Source organism: Phoca vitulina, unplaced genomic scaffold, assembly GCF_004348235.1.
Source record: "Phoca vitulina isolate PV1807 unplaced genomic scaffold, GSC_HSeal_1.0 scaffold8, whole genome shotgun sequence".
Classification (NCBI taxonomy): domain Eukaryota; kingdom Metazoa; phylum Chordata; class Mammalia; order Carnivora; family Phocidae; genus Phoca; species Phoca vitulina.
In genome coordinates, this window is record NW_022589711.1 from 66372585 (window position 1) to 66390138 (window position 17554).

General features: G+C 34.7%; 1 protein-coding gene across 1 annotated transcript in view; it reads right to left on the reverse strand.

Annotated features, from left to right (window-relative positions):
• The window catches only part of NAALADL2 (N-acetylated alpha-linked acidic dipeptidase like 2), a 1292620-nt gene that overhangs the window by 142287 nt on the left and 1132779 nt on the right, over nucleotides 1-17554 (reverse strand). The window contains exon 13 of the mRNA XM_032407181.1: nucleotides 17085-17180. Coding sequence (XP_032263072.1) covers nucleotides 17085-17180 — 96 coding nt within the window. The remainder of the gene's footprint in view (nucleotides 1-17084; nucleotides 17181-17554) is intronic.

The following is a 17554-nucleotide window of genomic DNA, read 5'->3' on the forward strand; positions in this document are numbered from 1 at the left end:
TTTTTCCTATTAACAATTATTTGTCTGAATTAAAACACTCACCTTAAAACTTAAGTCAAGACACTCAAATATTCTATTAATATTTCCTCCAGGATACTCCCTCCTGAAATATTACTAAGATTCAGTCAAGGTGTCTTCTCTTTGTGAAGTCAGTATAATAACTTTTGCTTAATCAATAGACTATTCAGGTGGTTTTTTCTTTCTTTCTTTGGGGGGGGGGGGACTTGCAGTCAATTTTCCCAGCAATTTAGCATTACCTAATAGGTTTAAATATGAGTCTGTAATTCCATTCCTTGATATATATCTTAGAGAAACTCTTATGCAAGGAGACTTGTACAAAAATGTTCTTCATAGTTGCTGGAAACAAACCAAATACCCATCAACAGTGGAGCAGTACATAAACTTTGGTATATTTAAGCAATAAAATGTTTTACAGTAATAAAAATTAACAAACTACAGTTATACCTACCAATGTGGATGAGGAAGCAGGCACTCAGCCTCTTTTCATTACCAATTAAAATTTGTTTTACTATTCTAAAACTTAAAACCCAGCTAACATATCTTTACTTAATCTTCAAAGTCAAATACACGTTAGTTCTTCTGAACAAATACTGCAACTCTCTTTTTGAATAGTTGACTGAAAGAAGATATATCATGTAGAGAGGTTCAAAAAAGCCCATGTTACTATAAAAAAAAAAAGAAAAGAAAGCAATAACCTTTTATTGCTTTAAAATACTTTTATTATTTCCCCAAATCATCTGACATAAAAATTATAGTTTTTCTACTCCGAAATAATCTTGCTTTCTAAGATTCTCATCAGTATCTTGTTCATGCATTTACTACTTGGTCCCATGTTCCCAGTCATTTAGTGTTTTCATTCTGACATATCCCTCTGTCTTCATACCCTCCTCCAACTGTGTTATCAATAATCTGAATTAGCCAAGATTATTAATCAAAGAAGATATGATGAGCCATAATTGTTTGATCTTGCTTAGTCTCATTCTTCCAAACCAGGATTTTTAAAAACTTTAATTTCTTTTCCACAGTGATTAGTTTATGGAAATCAGGCCTAACCCAATCAGCACAATTATTTCCCTGGTCACAAGAAACCATGAGAGACGATGGACTCTGAAAAACAAACTGAGGGTTCTAGAGGGGAGGGGGGTGGGAGGATGGGTTAGCCTGGTGATGGGTATTGAGGAGGGCACGTTCTGCATGGAGCACTGGGTGTTATGCACAAACAATGAATCATGGAACACTATATCTAAAACTAATCATGTAATGTACGGGGATTAACATAACAATAAAAAAATTAAAAAAAAAAAAGAAATGATTCAAAATAAGCATGATGCCAATTCAGAGTAATAAAATGAGGGTCCATTGTGCTGGGGCTTTCTAGAAATCAGCATTATTGTTCTTCTGAGAAAGTCACCAGAAAAGAGATCCTCTCTTGCTTTGACTGAATTATATACAGATATGGATCCAGGAACTGCTGGTAGCATTTTCTACTACGGAGGAATTCTGCTGGTGAAATGCCCAGCAGAGGCAAGGGTAGAACTGAGAGGATAACAGATGAGTAGATCAATGGCTGTGTTTGAGCTACTCCTGAAGCATACCTCTCCTAGAATTTTCAGTTACATGAGAAAAATAGAATTATTGTATTTATATTGAACAAGTTTGTATGTAGGTCTTTATTAATGACAAACATAACATTTTAACTGATACGGACTTTTTTTACTTTTGAAGGAAATATTTCTAAGACGGATTACTTTCTCCCTAGCTTTCTTAAAAGTCAGTAACTATAAGGATCATAATTCTTTTTCTTGACAACTAGAGAACATAATTATGATTGTTCATTATTGTTTTATTTTAGAAAGCAGAAATATTACTATTTGAGTCTTCACTGATGGTCAAGGACACTGTAATTTTAAATGTAATTAATTCCTAAACCTTAGTTTATAATATTAAAAAGACATATTAGTAAATAAACCATAGTTAAGGCTAAATAAATATTGTTTTCCCATCACAAACAAAAATTTTGTTTGCTTTTCAAACAAAAATTTGATTTGTTCAAGTCTAACTCTTGCTCAGTTCCTAAAATTCAAATATCATAAAAATATTAATATTTGTGGTATACATTCATTCTATTTTAAAACACCAATTGCTGTGAACTCTTTGAGAGACATTGCATAATTCAAATGCTGGCTACTAAATGCCAAAAAAACTGTAATTTTTAAATATTTTCTGTATCACACCAATAGCAACAGAATATATAGGTCCAAAGATTGTTAAAAAACAAACAAACAAAAACAGAATGACATTCAGACTGTCCTGAAAAAGAAGACAATAAGACATACAGATATATATATATATATATACATATAATCTTTTATATATATAAAATTCAGAGTTTTTCAAGGAATAATACAGAGTAACTAGCACTGAAAATCTGTATCATTAATTCATTCATACTACATAATGTGTGTGTATGTGTGTGTCTGTGTGCGTGTAAGGGGATCTTTTATTACAGTAACACATGGGGACAGTGGGTACTGTCCAAGCACATGTAAACATCATGATCAAAGTCCATTATAATAGACTCCAAAAGACTGCCCAGATTCTTCTGGTTTGTTGTGTTATATTAGATTTTTTTTTTAATAAGTGGTTATTGCCTGGGGCTTTTAAATCTTTTTTATTATACAGAGGCTTTATTTCAACAGCAGTTTTTGGAAGGACATTTGGCCTGCCTACCTAAAGCTAAACTGTTATCCATTGACTACTCTGCCCCTCTGAACTTTGTCTCTGTACTTATCATTTCAAGATGATATTGTCTGAGAATGGTAGGAAAAGACAAAGAATCTCTTGTTCAAAGAGAGGGGCAAATGAAGAAGTTAACATTAAAATTCACTTTCAACTTATTGACATTTACCAGAAATAGCAACTATATATTTAGCTCATACAAAATTCAAAAATGTTGCTTTATGGGGTGAGGCTACCATTTCCTGAATTACATATGAAAACTTTCTGAAGTAGGTTGACTGTATCTTTATAAGATTGTCATATTATTTATAGGTGATCATAGAGCTTCCTATCCTGATTCATATCACTAGCATATTTATATTCTGTAATAAATACATGTTAAAATCAGTCTTTATGTATATATTAAAGAAAAAATGTATGCTCAAAGAATCAGAGTTTTCTACTCATCTTAATAGGGAGTAATAACTCTTTTAATATGATGTAGCAAAATATCTACTTTGATGGTTAACTTCCCTTTAAAAAGGGAGTCAAATTTTGACAGGCTTATATTGTGTACTCATTTGCTTTTGAGTAATAAAAACAAAAACGAAAAAGAGAAACTGGAGTATAAGGCATGCCTTTAGAAACTATAATATTTGTGCCATATAATGAAAAATAATAAACCAAACCTCTCTGGGCAAGAGAAAATATAGTCGGCACCATTTCCAATTTCAGTAAATGAAGATATTGAGTTTAATTATACATTTATGAAGAAAATATACACCTATAATATTTCCTTTTCAAAGCGTAGGAGGTTGGTTTTAATATCCCATCATCTCCCTTGAGCAGCTCCAACCAACATTCTTTATTACAAAGTACAATCTCTACATTAAAAATACATATTTGGGATATTTTCTGGTTTAGTTCATGTCATGAAACATAGTATAGATCCCCATGGAGACATCTGCATCTAGTAACAATAATTTGATATAGCAGGAAAAAAAATTTCAAAGTATTTTTAAAAACAACAAAAGCCTTAAATTCACAGCTTCAGAATCACTTCAAATGTACAGAGGATTAAAGAATATCATTACACTTGCTTTGCTAAATAGAAGAAAATATTCACATATTTTATCCAAATAATATATCAACTTTAAAGATACTTGGAAGACACTCGGATTTGCTCATTCAGATTAGAAATCATAGCCAGGTTTTTAAGCATTTAAAAAACTGTACCAGAAATCTATTAGCTCATGAATACAATATGACTTTGGAATTCAAGAAACTGAATAAAAGGTATTTGGTCTCTTCCTTTTTCTCTTACTTTAGGCTATTAAGCTATAATTTTTAAGCTGTAGCTTAGAATGATATCTCAAGAGAAAATCATTCTGTATTTTAGTCTGCCTTTCTATTCTATAGTTATAAAATGAATAGATTGTTTTAGTGGATTGTTTTCAGTTACCATGTTCTAAGAATCTTAATATCACAACAACTGGTACAAACATAATTTATTACTGACATTTAAACATAATTGCAGATTCATATTTCACAAATCATGTGTTTAAAATAAAATAGCTGAGTATAACTGTATTAGTCAAAGTGATTCTGGTTATCATCTCTAAATATAACTAATATTAGCTGAAATGGTTAAAAATTAGAATTAATTAAATGTTTTTCATCATTGAAGACATCACCATTAGCCTTTATTCACACCACTAAAGAACTCAGTTAAAATTTATAGCTATAAGTAAGGGCAAATATAACTACATTGTTAAAATACAAACTATATAAGAATTACTAGCCTTGACTTCTAATTGAATTCTTTATACAATTGCTAACTTTTTCTGCAACTTAATCTCACTGTGACACTTTCTCCACACACATAATGGAATAAATACTATATTATTTCTATTATTTTCTCTTTGGAATATTGCAATTTCCAAATAATTTTATGAAAGATCTCTATTTTGACATTTTATAAGAAAAGGAAGAAATACATACACATTTAAGAACAGTATTTTAAAAACACCTGTACTAAAAATATATTAATATTGCATATCCTATAATAATTAAAGATAAAGAAATCAGTTTTTCCTAAACTAGGTGAGAAAAACAATGAAATAACTAATAAATTGATATTTCTTAAGGAAGCTCACAAGCAGAATTAGGTCATTTGCTAGTTTCCATGGTACCACATGCATAAGGTACTTTTGTTTTCCTGGATGCACTATTCATACTCAGAGATTTTAAAATAATATAGAGAGCATTTGGTGTTCCAGAGGAAAAGTACTATTAATCCAATAATGTAATAGATATCATCTTTCCTCTCCTACTCCAAATGCTAAACATTGACACTTGATTTTAAAAGTCTTTTCCAAGAGGAAGAAAAGATGGCAGAGGAGTAGGGGACCCTATTTCAGCTGGTCCCTGGAATTGAGCTGGATATCTACCAGGCCACTCTAAGCACCCACAAAATCAGCCTGAGATGTAAGAAGATCTGGATCTCTACAAACAGAATATTGTGGGTGGTTGGTTTCGAGGTACGAAGTGGGGAGCCGTGATTCCATGGGCAGATATCGGAGGATAAATGGCAGTGGGAGGGAGCCTGGCCATTGCTATTCTACACCGCAGGTGAGTGACAGCCTCGCATGCTGGGGACAGGCCACAGACTCCCAGACCAGTAGCCACGGGGAAAGGACTTTAGGGTAGCCCCCAGGAGAGAAACCCGGAGTGGCGGGGTCATGCATGCGAACTGGGAGCGGCTGGCGGTTTTAGAAGCACAAAGGGCAAAGATGTGCTCTGACCTGGAAGCAGGACTGGGAGCACTGTGGAGGGGAGCACAACCCAGGACGCTGCAGTTTATAGCAGTATGGACAGAAACGGAGACAGTGTGGCCTGGAGAGCTCACTGAAGAACAGACTGCGATCTCTCTGCTCTGAGGCAGAGGCTTGGAAATGGTCTCTTCTGCTCTGACTCTCAGAAAGGACGTGGAAAGCCACCAGGGAAAGCCGCCAGAGAACAAAAGCCCCCCAAAACTGATTCCCACTGAGCCCATCCCCCGCCACAGGGGGGCAGGGCAACTCTGCCCAAATAGGGTTGCCTAAGTAACAGCATGGCAGGCCCCTCCCCCAGAAGACAGGCTGGGAAAACAAGAGGCCAGCAGCCCTAAGGTCCCTAGAAAACAGGTGCATCTTGCTTGGGTTCTGGTCAATAATTTGGACTTTACACAGTCCCTCAACCATCCATCAACAGAATGACTAGGAGGAGGAATCCCCAAATTAGAAAAGACTCAGAGATTATGACTTATGCCGCAGATTTACAAATGGATGCAGATATAACCAAGATGTCGGAGATGGAATTCAGGCTTGCAATTGTGAAGACAATAGCTAGAATGGAGAAATCAATTAATGGCAATATAGAGTCTCTAAGGGCAGAAATTAAGCTGAATTGGCAGAACTTAAAAATGCTATCAGTGAGATCCAATCCAATCTAGATAATCTAACAGCTGCGGTAAGTGAGGCAGAAGAACAAATAAGCGACCTGGAAGACAATATAATAGATAAAAAGGGAAAAGAGGAGGCCAGGGAAAAACAACTCAGAATCCATGAAAATAGATTCAGAGAAATAAGTGACATCATGAAGCGTTCCAATGTCAGAATAATTGGAATCCTGGAGGGAGTGGAGAGAGAGAGGACTAGAAGATGTATTTGAGCAAATCGTAGCTGAGAACTTCCCTAATCTGGGGAATGAAACAAACATCCGAGTTCTAGAGGCAGAGAGGACCCCTCCTAAGATCAAGGAAAACAGGCCAATACCCCTGCATGTAATAGTAAAACTTGCAAATCTTAGAACCAAGGAAACCATCTTAAGGGCAGTTAGGGGAAAGAGATTCCTTACGTACAGAGGGAGGAACATCAGAATAACGTCAGACCTATCCACAGAGACCTGGCAAGCCAGAAAGGCCTGGCAAGACATATTCAGGATACTAAATGAGAAAAACATGCAGCCAAGAATACTTTATCTGGCAAGGCTTTCATTTAGAATGGATGGAGAGATGCAGAGCTTCCATGAACAGCAGAAACTGAAAGAATATGTGACCACTAAGCCGGCCCCACAAGAAATATTAAGGGGGGTTCTATAAAAGGAGGAAGACCCCAAGAGTGATCTACAACAGAAATTTACAGGGACAATCTATAGAAACAACGTCTTCACAGGCAACATGATGACAATTAATTCATATTTTTCAATAATCATTCTCAACATGAATGGCCTAAGTGCTCCCATAAAATGGCACAGGGTTGCAGACTGGATACAAAGACAGGACCCATCCATATGCTGTCTACAAGAGACTCATTTTGAACCTAAAGATACATCCAGACTGAAAGTGAAGGGATGGAGATCCATCTTCCATGCCAGCAGACCTCAAAAGAAAGCTGGGCTGGCAATTCTTATATCAGACAAATTAGATTTTAAACTAAAGTCTGTAATAAGAGACACAGAAGGACACTATATCATTCTTAAAGGGTCTATCCAACAAGAAGATCTAACAATTGTAAATATCTACGCCCCCAACATGGGAGCAGCCATCTACATAAGCCAACTGTTAACCAAAATAAAGAGTCATATTGATAATAATATGCTAATTATAGGAGACTGCAATACTCCACTCTCAGCAATGGACAGATCCACTAAGCAGAAAATCAACAAGGAAACAAGACCTTTGAATGAAACACTGGACCAGATGGACCTCATAGATATATATAGAACATTCCAGCCTAAAACAACAGAATACTCATTCTTCTCGAGCGCACATGGAACTTTCTCCAGAATAGACCACATACTGGGTCACAAATCAGGTCTCAACCGATACCAAAAGATTGAGATTATTTCCTGCATATTCTCAGACCACAATGCTTTAAAACTGGAACTCAATCACAAGAAAAAATTTGGAAGAAATTCAAACACTGGAAGCTAAAGACCACTCTGCTCAAGAATGTTTGGGTCAACCAGGAAATCAAAGAAGAACTTAAACAATTCTTGGAAATAAATGAGAACGAAAACACATCAGTCCAAAACCTATGGGATACTGCAAAGGCGGTCCTAAGGGGGAAATACATAGCCATCCAAGCCTCACTCAAAAAAAAAAATAGAAAAATCCCAAATTCACCAACTAACTCTACACCTTAAAGAACTAGAGAAAAAGCAACAAATGATGCATAAGCCACACATTAGAAGAGGAAATAATTAAAATTAGAGCAGAAATCAATGAATTAGAAACCAGAAACACAATAGATCAGATCAATGAAACTAGAAGTTGGTTCTTTGAAAGAATTAATAAGATCGATAAACCACTGGCCAGACTTATCCAAAAGAAAAGAGAAAGCACCCAAATTAATAAAATTATGAATGAAAGGGGAGAGATCACGACTAACACCAAGGAAATAGAAACAATTATTAGAAATTATTATCAACAACTATATGCCAATAAACTGAGCAATCTGGATGAAATGGAGGCCTTCCTGGAAACCTATAAGCTGCCAAGACTGAAAGAGGAAGAAATTGACAACCTGAATAGGCCAATAACCAGTAACAAGATTGAAGCAGTGATCAAAAACCTCCCAAAAAACAAGAGTCTAGGGCCTGATGGATTCCCTGGGGAATTCTACCAAACATTCAAAGAAGAAATAATACCTATTCTACTGAAGCTGTTTCAAAAAATAGAAACAGAAGGAAAACTTCCAAACTCATTCTATGAGGCCAGCATTACCTTAATCCCCAAACCAGGCAAAGACCCATCAAAAAGGAGAATTTCAGACTGATATCCCTGATGAATATGGATTCCAAAATCCTCAACAAAATCCTAGCTAATAGGATCCAACAATACATTAAAAGGATCATCCACCACGACCAAGTGGGATTTAACCCCAGCATGCAAGGGTGGTTCAACATTCGCAAATCAATCAATGTGATAGAACACATTAATAAGAGGAGGGAGAAGAACCATATGGTCCTCTCAGTTGGTGCAGAAAAAGCATTCGACAAAATACAACATCCTTTCCTGATTAAAACTCTTCAGAGTATAGGGATAGAGGGAACATTCCTCAAGTTCATAAAATCCATCTATGAAAAACCCACAGCGAATATCATCCTCAATGGGGAAAAGCTGAAAGCCTTTCCCTTAAGATCAGGAACACGTCAAGAATGCCCACTCTCACCACTGTTGTTCAACATAGTACTAGAAGTCCGAGCAACAGCAATCAGACAATAAAAAGAAATAAAAGGTATTCAAATTGGCAAAGAAGAAGTCAAACTCTCTTTTCGCAGATGACATGATACTTTATGTGGAAAACCCAAAAGACTCCACCCCCAAATTACTAGAACTCATACAGCAATTCAGTAATGTGGCAGGATACAAAATCAATGCACAGAAATCAGTTGCTTTCTTATACATTAACAACGCAACTGTAGAAAGAGAAATTAGAGAAACGATTCCATTTACAATAGCACCAAAAACCATAAGATACCTTGGAATAAACCTAACCAAAGAGGTAAAGGATCTATACTCTAGGAACTACAGAACACTCATGAAAGAAATTGAAGAAGACACAAAAAGATGGAAAAACATTCCATGCTCATGGATCGGAAGAATAAACATTGTTAAAATGTCTATGCTACCCAGAGCAATCTATATCTTCAATGCCAACCTGATCAAAATTCCAATGACATTTTTCAAAGTGCTGGAACAAACAATTTTAAAATTTGTATGGAATCAGAAAAGACCCCGAATCTCCAAGGAAATGTTGAAAAAGAAAAACAAAGCTGGGGGCATCACGTTGTCCGATTTCAAGCTATATTACAAAGCAGTGATCACCAAGACAGCATGGTACTGGCACAAAAACAGACATATGGACCAATGGAACAGAATAGAGAACCCAGATATGTACCCTCAACTCTATGGTCAAATAATCTTTGACAAAGCAGGAAAAAACATGCAATGGAAAAAAAGGCAGCCTCCTCACTAGATGGTGCTGGGAAAATTGGACAGTCACATGCAGAAGAATGAAACTCGATCATTCTTTAACACCATACACAAAGATAAATTCAAAATGGATGAAAGACCTCAATGTGAGACAGGAATACATCAAAATCCTAGAGAAGAACATAGGCAGTAACCTCTTTGACATCAGCCACAGCAACTTCTTTCAAGATACATCTCTAAAAGCTAATGAGACAAAAGCAAAAATGAACTTTTGGGACTTCATCAAGATAAAAACTTTCTGCACAGCAAAGGAATCAGTCAACAAAACAAAGAGGCAACCCACAGAATGGGAGAAGATATTTGCAAATGACACTACAGATAAAGGGCTGGTATCCAAGATCTATAAAGAACTTCTCAAACTCAACACCCAAAAAACAAATAATCGAGTCAAAAAATGGGCAGAAGACATGAACAGACACTTCTCCAAGAAGACATACAAATGGCTAACAGACACATGAAAAAATGTTCATCATCATTAGCCATCAGGGAAATTCAAATCAAAACCACATTGAGATACCACCTTACACCAGTTAGAATGGCAAAAATAGACATGGAAAGAAACAACAAATGTTGGAGAGGTTGTGGAGAAAGGGGAACCCTCTTACACTGTTGGTGGGAATGCAAGTTGGTACAGCCACTTTGGAAAACAGTGTGAAGGTTCCTCAAAAAGTTAAAAATAGAACTACCCTATGACCCAGCAATTGTACTCCTGGGTATTTATCCCAAAGACACAGATGTAGTGAAAAGAAGGGCCATATGCACCCCAATGTTCATAGCAGCAATGTCCGTAATAGCCAAACTGTGGAAAGAGCCGAGATGCCCTTCAACAGATGAATGGATAAAGAAGATGTGGTCCATATATACAATGGAATATTACTCAGCCATCAGAAAGGATGAATACCCAACTTTTACATCAATGTGGATGGGAGTGGAGGAGATTATGCCAAGTGAAATAAGTCAAGCAGAGAAAGTCAATTATATGGTTTCACTTCTTTGTGGAACATAAGGAATAGCATGGAGGACATTAGGAGAAGGAAGGGAAAAATGAAGGGGGTGGGAATCGGAGGGAGGGATGAACCATGAGAGACTGTGGACTCTGAGAAACAAATGGGGTTTTAGAGGGGAGGGGGAGGGGGGATTGGTTAGCCCAGTGATGGGTATTAAGGAGGGCAGGTACTGCATGGAGCACTGTGTTATATGAAAACAATGGATTGTGGATCACCACGTCAAAAACTAATGATGTATGTTATGGTGAGTAACATAACATAATAAAATTAAAAAAAAATAAATGAAAAAAAATAAAAGTCTTTTCCTTCTCAACATAGCTATAGTGTTTTGTTTAAAGTACAGTTATCAGTCATCATTTATTGAGCATGTGTTATGGCAAAAATTTGTCAAGAAAATGCTAATAAGATATATTAAATCCAAAAAGATATAAAATAAATACAGGATATTACATCAGTTAAAAGTAGACCAGGGGTGCCTGGGTGGCTCAGTCGGTTAATCATCTGCCTTTGGCTCAGGTCATGATCTCAGGGTCCCAGGATCAAGCCCCTCGTCAGCCTCCCTGCTCAGCCAGGAGTCTGCTTCTCCCCTGCCTCTGCCCCCCCCCCCCCCCCCCCCCCCCCCCGTCTGTGCTTGCTCTCTCTCTCTCAAAACAAAAAAATAAAATCTTTAAAAAAAAGTAGGCCAAAGAAATGGTTAACAAGTCATGTGAACTCTTTATGGATAATGGCAAAGAACTGAGGATCAGGCATAAATGAAGAGAAAAAAGAATTCTCAAATTCCAAATAAGTGGTTCAGAAGTTACAGTGGATGACCAGTTGATTGGGTAAATATACTTTTTTTTCTGAATTTTTAAATATTGTTGTAAAATACACATAACATGAAGTTTACCGTCAACCATTTTTAAGTGTATAGTTCAGTGGTATGAAATACATTGATAATGTGTAACCAGGACCAATATCATCTCTATAACTCTTATACCTTGTGTAACTTACAAGATGTAAAACTGAAACTCTATACCCACTAAACAAAAATTCCTCATTCCAACCCCAACCTCCATTGTATTTTCTTTCTCCTTGGTTTCGATTATTTTAAGTACATCATATATATGGAATCATATAGTATTTGTCATTTTGTGATTGGCTTATTTCACTTAGCATGATGTCCTCAAGTTTCATCCACACTGTAGCCAATGTCAGGATTTCCTTCCTTTTTAAGGCTGAATGATATTCCATTGTATATATGTACCCCATTTTACTTATCCATTTATCTATCTATGGTCACTTGGGATGTTTCCACATTTTAGCTACTGTGAATAATGCTGTTATCAACATGGATGTACAAATATGTTTCCAAGACTCCACTTTCAATTCTGTGGGGTATATACCCAGAAGTGGAATTGGTAGATCATGCGATAATTCTATTTTTAATTTTTTGAGGAACTGCCATTGTTTTCCACAACAATTGTACCATTTTATATTCCCACAGTGCGCAAGGGTTTCAATTTCTCCACATCCTTGTCAACACTTGTTATCTTCTGTTTTGTTTTGTTTTGTTTTGTTTTGTTTTTAATAGTAACCATCTCGATGATGTGAGGTTGTGGGAGGATATGCTTTTGAACGCTTCCTCTTTCTTATAATATATCTTTTCCTGTGGAGCGCATAAACCATTCTGCCCTGGGTCTTTTATCCTCTCCCTGTCACTCTTGCTTCTCTGCATGAATATTGTCAGGGTAACATCATCTGCACTATTGGTAATGATGAAAACGTTCTATAATCTGTGCTATCCCATGCAGTAGCCCCTGCCCATATGTGGTTACTAAACATGAGAATTGTGGCTAATGATATTGAGGAAATTAAATTCTAGTTCTATTTAATTTATTTTTTTAGTTTAAAGCCACATGTGACAAGTGGTTATTACATCAGCTAATGCATTGGATTCTATTTCTTCCTGAGCTCCAACCTCATGTATCCAACTGCTCCTATGACATATTTGTCTAGATGTGCTAAGTATCCAAAATTACACATGTCCAGTTTAGACTCTATCACTTTCTTCAGCCCAACACCTAATTTGGTTAATTCAATAATATCAACTTTGCCCAAAGTGGAGCTATTCAAATTGTCCTTTACTCTTCACTCTGCTTCATACCCTATATCCAGTAAATCATATATCCTGTTGTTGAAACCTAAAAATGTCTCTTAAATCTGTCTTTTGTTATTCAAAATACATATCATCATTTCTCACCCAATACCACCAACAGCCTGCTTTTTAAAGAACTGTCAAGAGAAGCTCATTGACATTAAGATAAAGTTAATATTTCTTAAATTCTTCAAATGTCACCTTTCTGGTGAATTCTTCAAATCTCCGAGTCAGAAGCATGAACTCCATCATCTTTATTCTCATAACTTGTTTATATCACCATCAACTCTTTTAGTATGTTATATTAAAATGATTTCCTTACCTGTTTACTCCCTTGGACCCATTCTCACGTATTGTTTTTATATTTCAAGTGTTTTGCTTCATCCTTGGCTTATAATAGGCTACTAGAATACTTAGATTACTAATAACAATTTATGAGCTAAATGTTGAAGGTTTAGAAACATAACTAGACAATTCCTAGGTAGATAAGGAGAAATAAGCCTATTTCAAAACATAAATCCATGGAGATTTTTATTCACTGATTAAAGGATTAAGCAGCTAAGATTTATATTGGTATTTCATGCATGTGTAGTCTTTGGAGAAATTAGTTTTGCTTCCTTAATAATAAAAAAATGCTATTTTTAAAGGTAATTATAGAAGATAAGAAAACATCTTCAACATCGATGCAGTATGTGTTGCCCTTTGGCAACTTTATATGGTACCACATGACTGTCATTGAAGCAATGATGAATTACACCTTTTAGCATCAATATTGAGCCTCATTCATTACTTTCTTAGGTTCCATGCTTTATATCAAAAAGACAAATGCCAGGATAAATTCATACTTTGTAAAAAAAATATTTTTAAAGCACTGCAGGACAGCATTGGAGAGCTACATACTAAGACTCATAGCTCCTATCCCATGTATGAGTGCAGTTTCTTTATTTTCATTTTTTTTTAATTCAGAAAAAAAAAACACCATTGATAAATTCTTAACATTTTAATGCTTGGAAACTGTAATTTACTTTTACATAAATCATATTTGGATCTATAACAAAGGTCCAGAATACAAGGTTACTCACTTGTAAAGGATAATAGATTACATTACATGATCATTTGTATTAGATGTATATGCTTCTTATATTTATTTAATTAGGTTAAATAAATATGTGATGTGTTATAATGCTGTGTATTGAATTCAAACTTTTATTGGGAGAAATAACTAGAATCTTCAATATTTCAATTAATACAGATTTTTAAAAATGTTTTATAATTGGTGTAATATCAGTAATTGTGTTTTATCATTTTCCAAAGCATTTCTCTTACTTCACATCAGGTTTTCAGAATTCACAGTGACAGAATTTATACCTAACTGGATCTTTTTATTCAAAGTCCATTGCTATTTATATAATATCACACTGCTCTGTGAAATATGAGTGTACTAAATACATGATACACTATGATAATACCACTACTATTCTTACTGAAACAAAACATTCTAAAGGCCTCAATCTTTTACAAATTAAATTATATATTCCATTTGTACACACTAACTTACCAGTGTATTCTCAGCATTTAATTAATCAGTTTAATCATATGCTTTCATATCTAACTTATTCTTTTTTTCTTTAAAGTGAAAACTAAATTTAGAAAATGCAGGTAAGAGTCTATCTGAAGACATCAGTACTCATATTTTTTAATGTGTTAATAATTATACTCAACTACATCCATATTGCATTTCTAGTGAAAATGTATACATCATCTTTCAATCTCACTAGTGAGGAAAGCCATTACTAGTGTCCTCCTTTCTGGTGTAGAAAATAAAATACAGTTTTACTTAATAAAATAACAAGTTGGTAGCCAAGGTTGTAAAATCTACACTCCATATTTCCCAGTCATGTGCCTAGTCAACTCCACCATATTTATATTTTTATTTTGTTGTTGATTAATGAAAATTTGACCTTAAAGTATTTATTAAAGTATTTATTAAGTACTTCTTTTCATGATTCCCCAGTTTCTCCTGTTGGTACACTAAGATTGAACTTCTGAAGCACAATTTCTTTCCCTGGCCTATATCTCCAACATGAGGTGTTACCATAGGTAAACATGATGACTGGGGAAAGAGTACCAACATTAGATAAATATATTTGGTCATAAAAAGTGTCAGAAGTCACTTACTTTGGCACTTAGGCATGTTTTATTTCTTCATAGACATAGAATTTTTTCTAACATCCATTTAATGGGTTAATATCTGCTTACATATGAAATAAATTTGAAAATAAATATAGACCCTGTGGTAATATCTGCGCACAAATTTGTGTATTCTCCCAAACAGTCTCTGACTTTCTGTGTTTCACACTACGTACTGACCTCATATGTATGTTCAGGTTATGTTTCATGTTCCCCTACTCCCTTCTTGCCCCCATCCCTGCTTCCCAACATGCTCTTAGGAGTTGTGGTGTGTCCAAGACATCATGCAGCAAGAATCGTGTGTGTTTACACCTCTCATTATACACCTGATATCAATAGGGTCTCCAATTATTCATTCCACAAAAATCAATGAGTTCTCTGATCCAGAGGAAAGCAAAAAAAAATGGAGAAAATATTACTATTCCATTGCCCTAAAATCCTCTAATGCTTCACTTAAAAATAAGTAAATAAACCTAGATTTTAAGTATTCAGAATATTTGAATGAATGTACACACATGCACACAAAATCACTTTCATCTAAACGTATGCAGATGCATATACTCATTTAAATAGGTATATAGATATATATAGATATCTATTTTTATCTATCAATCTGTCATCTCTACAATAATTAAGAATATAGTTAGGGCGCCTGGGTGGCTCAGTTGGTTAAGCGACTGCCTTCAGCTCAGGTCATGATCCTGGAGTCCCAGGATCGAGTCCCGCATCGGGCTCCCTGCTCAGCAGGGAGTCTGCTTCTCCCTCTGACCCTCCCCCCTCTCATGCTTTCTCTCTCTCAAATAAATAAATAAAATCTTTAAAAAAAAAAAAAAAAAGAATATAGTTAATATTTTGAATACTAAGGAACTATTATTTGGGGGCCACTTCTATGTTGCTATATCCAAATAAAAATGGATATAAAGGATGGGTACATTAGAAACTAAATTAAGGAAGTGAAATAAATTACAAAGCAAAGAGGTATAAATGTAGTTAAGATTCAGATATTTTGAGCTTAGGAAAATTTTAAGTAAAATGTGGTCCAAACTCCTCTATTTCAAATGTTCAGAAAAAATAAATTCACAGTTTAAAAAAAAAAAAGTTAGGGTAGACCTAGAATCCTAGTCTGTATTCTGAGTTCATTCTATTGCCACTTATTGACTTCAGTTCATTATATCACATTTCCTCTTTCTGAAGGAGAAAAATAGCCTTGTAAAATTTCACTAAGAAGATTTAAGAATGATTCAGTCTTTCAACTAAGCATATATAAATATGTATTATTTTAAATGTGCTGAAATGTCAATATTCTCTATAAACTCTATCCCCAAAAGGGAGGTTATGACAGGTTAAACAAATAGTTGGTAAATGTAAAAATTCGTATGATGTCATATGATGTCAGAACATTAAATTTATTTACTCTATACTGTACAATTTAATTTTCTCCATATTATAAATGCACAGTTAAGAGTTTTAAGTAAAAATATAGGAATCACCATCGCAGTGTAAAAACATTTATTATAAATGCAGTCTTTTTATTTCTTTTAAGGAGCCATTTTTCTTTTACTACAACTAAAAAGTACCACCACAAACAACCAAGTATCTTAAATATTGAAACAAAACATTGAAGATACATAAATTCAAAGATGCATTTTATACTGCCCTTAATCAAAGGGTGTACTCGAGAGTATACTACAAATCTACTTCCAGATGAAGGAAGAAAAAAAAAAACCCTAATTGTTTTATTAAGGATTGATTTTGAATACAAATCATGCTATTGCTTTGTATGATCTTGATTGAGTAGTATATCATCCTTACTCCTTAGTAAAGTAATGGGAGGTACTTAAAATCTTTTCAAGTATTTATTATAAATGAAAATATAAGATTTCTCTTGATTGGTTATTTTCCTTTTCTCCATCTACCAACAAAAAAACCCCAAAACTTTCCCAACTTGCTCATGAATGCAGTTATCTCCTACCTTGGTAATGGTTTCATGAAGGTTGAAAAAAGGATCCATTTCTTCAATTTTTGTTGCACGTTTAGGGAAAAGTGCCTCAGAGAGAAAACTTGGACCCTGCGGAAAATCAGAAAAGAAACATTTAAAACTCTTCATTGATTTTGTTTTTCAAGTGCTTATTGGATTTTCTTTAAAGATTCAAAAGGACTCTAAATTGCTTTAAGTTTTCTGTTGATTGTTGGCCTTCATTCTGATCTAATTAACCAACTGCAGAACACTTATAAATTAAAATGAGTAGAATTCTATAACTCTTATTTTTATTTACAAAAGAATTTTTTTTTTTATTTAGAGGAGATAATTCTTTGCAGCCCTCCCTTTTCTCAAATGCAGGCTTATGTGTAAAGCAAGATATCTTGATGACAAAACCTATAGTGAAACCTCTTCTCTGATTTATATATTAAATTTTACATTTTAAGGCTGGAAAGATGGAA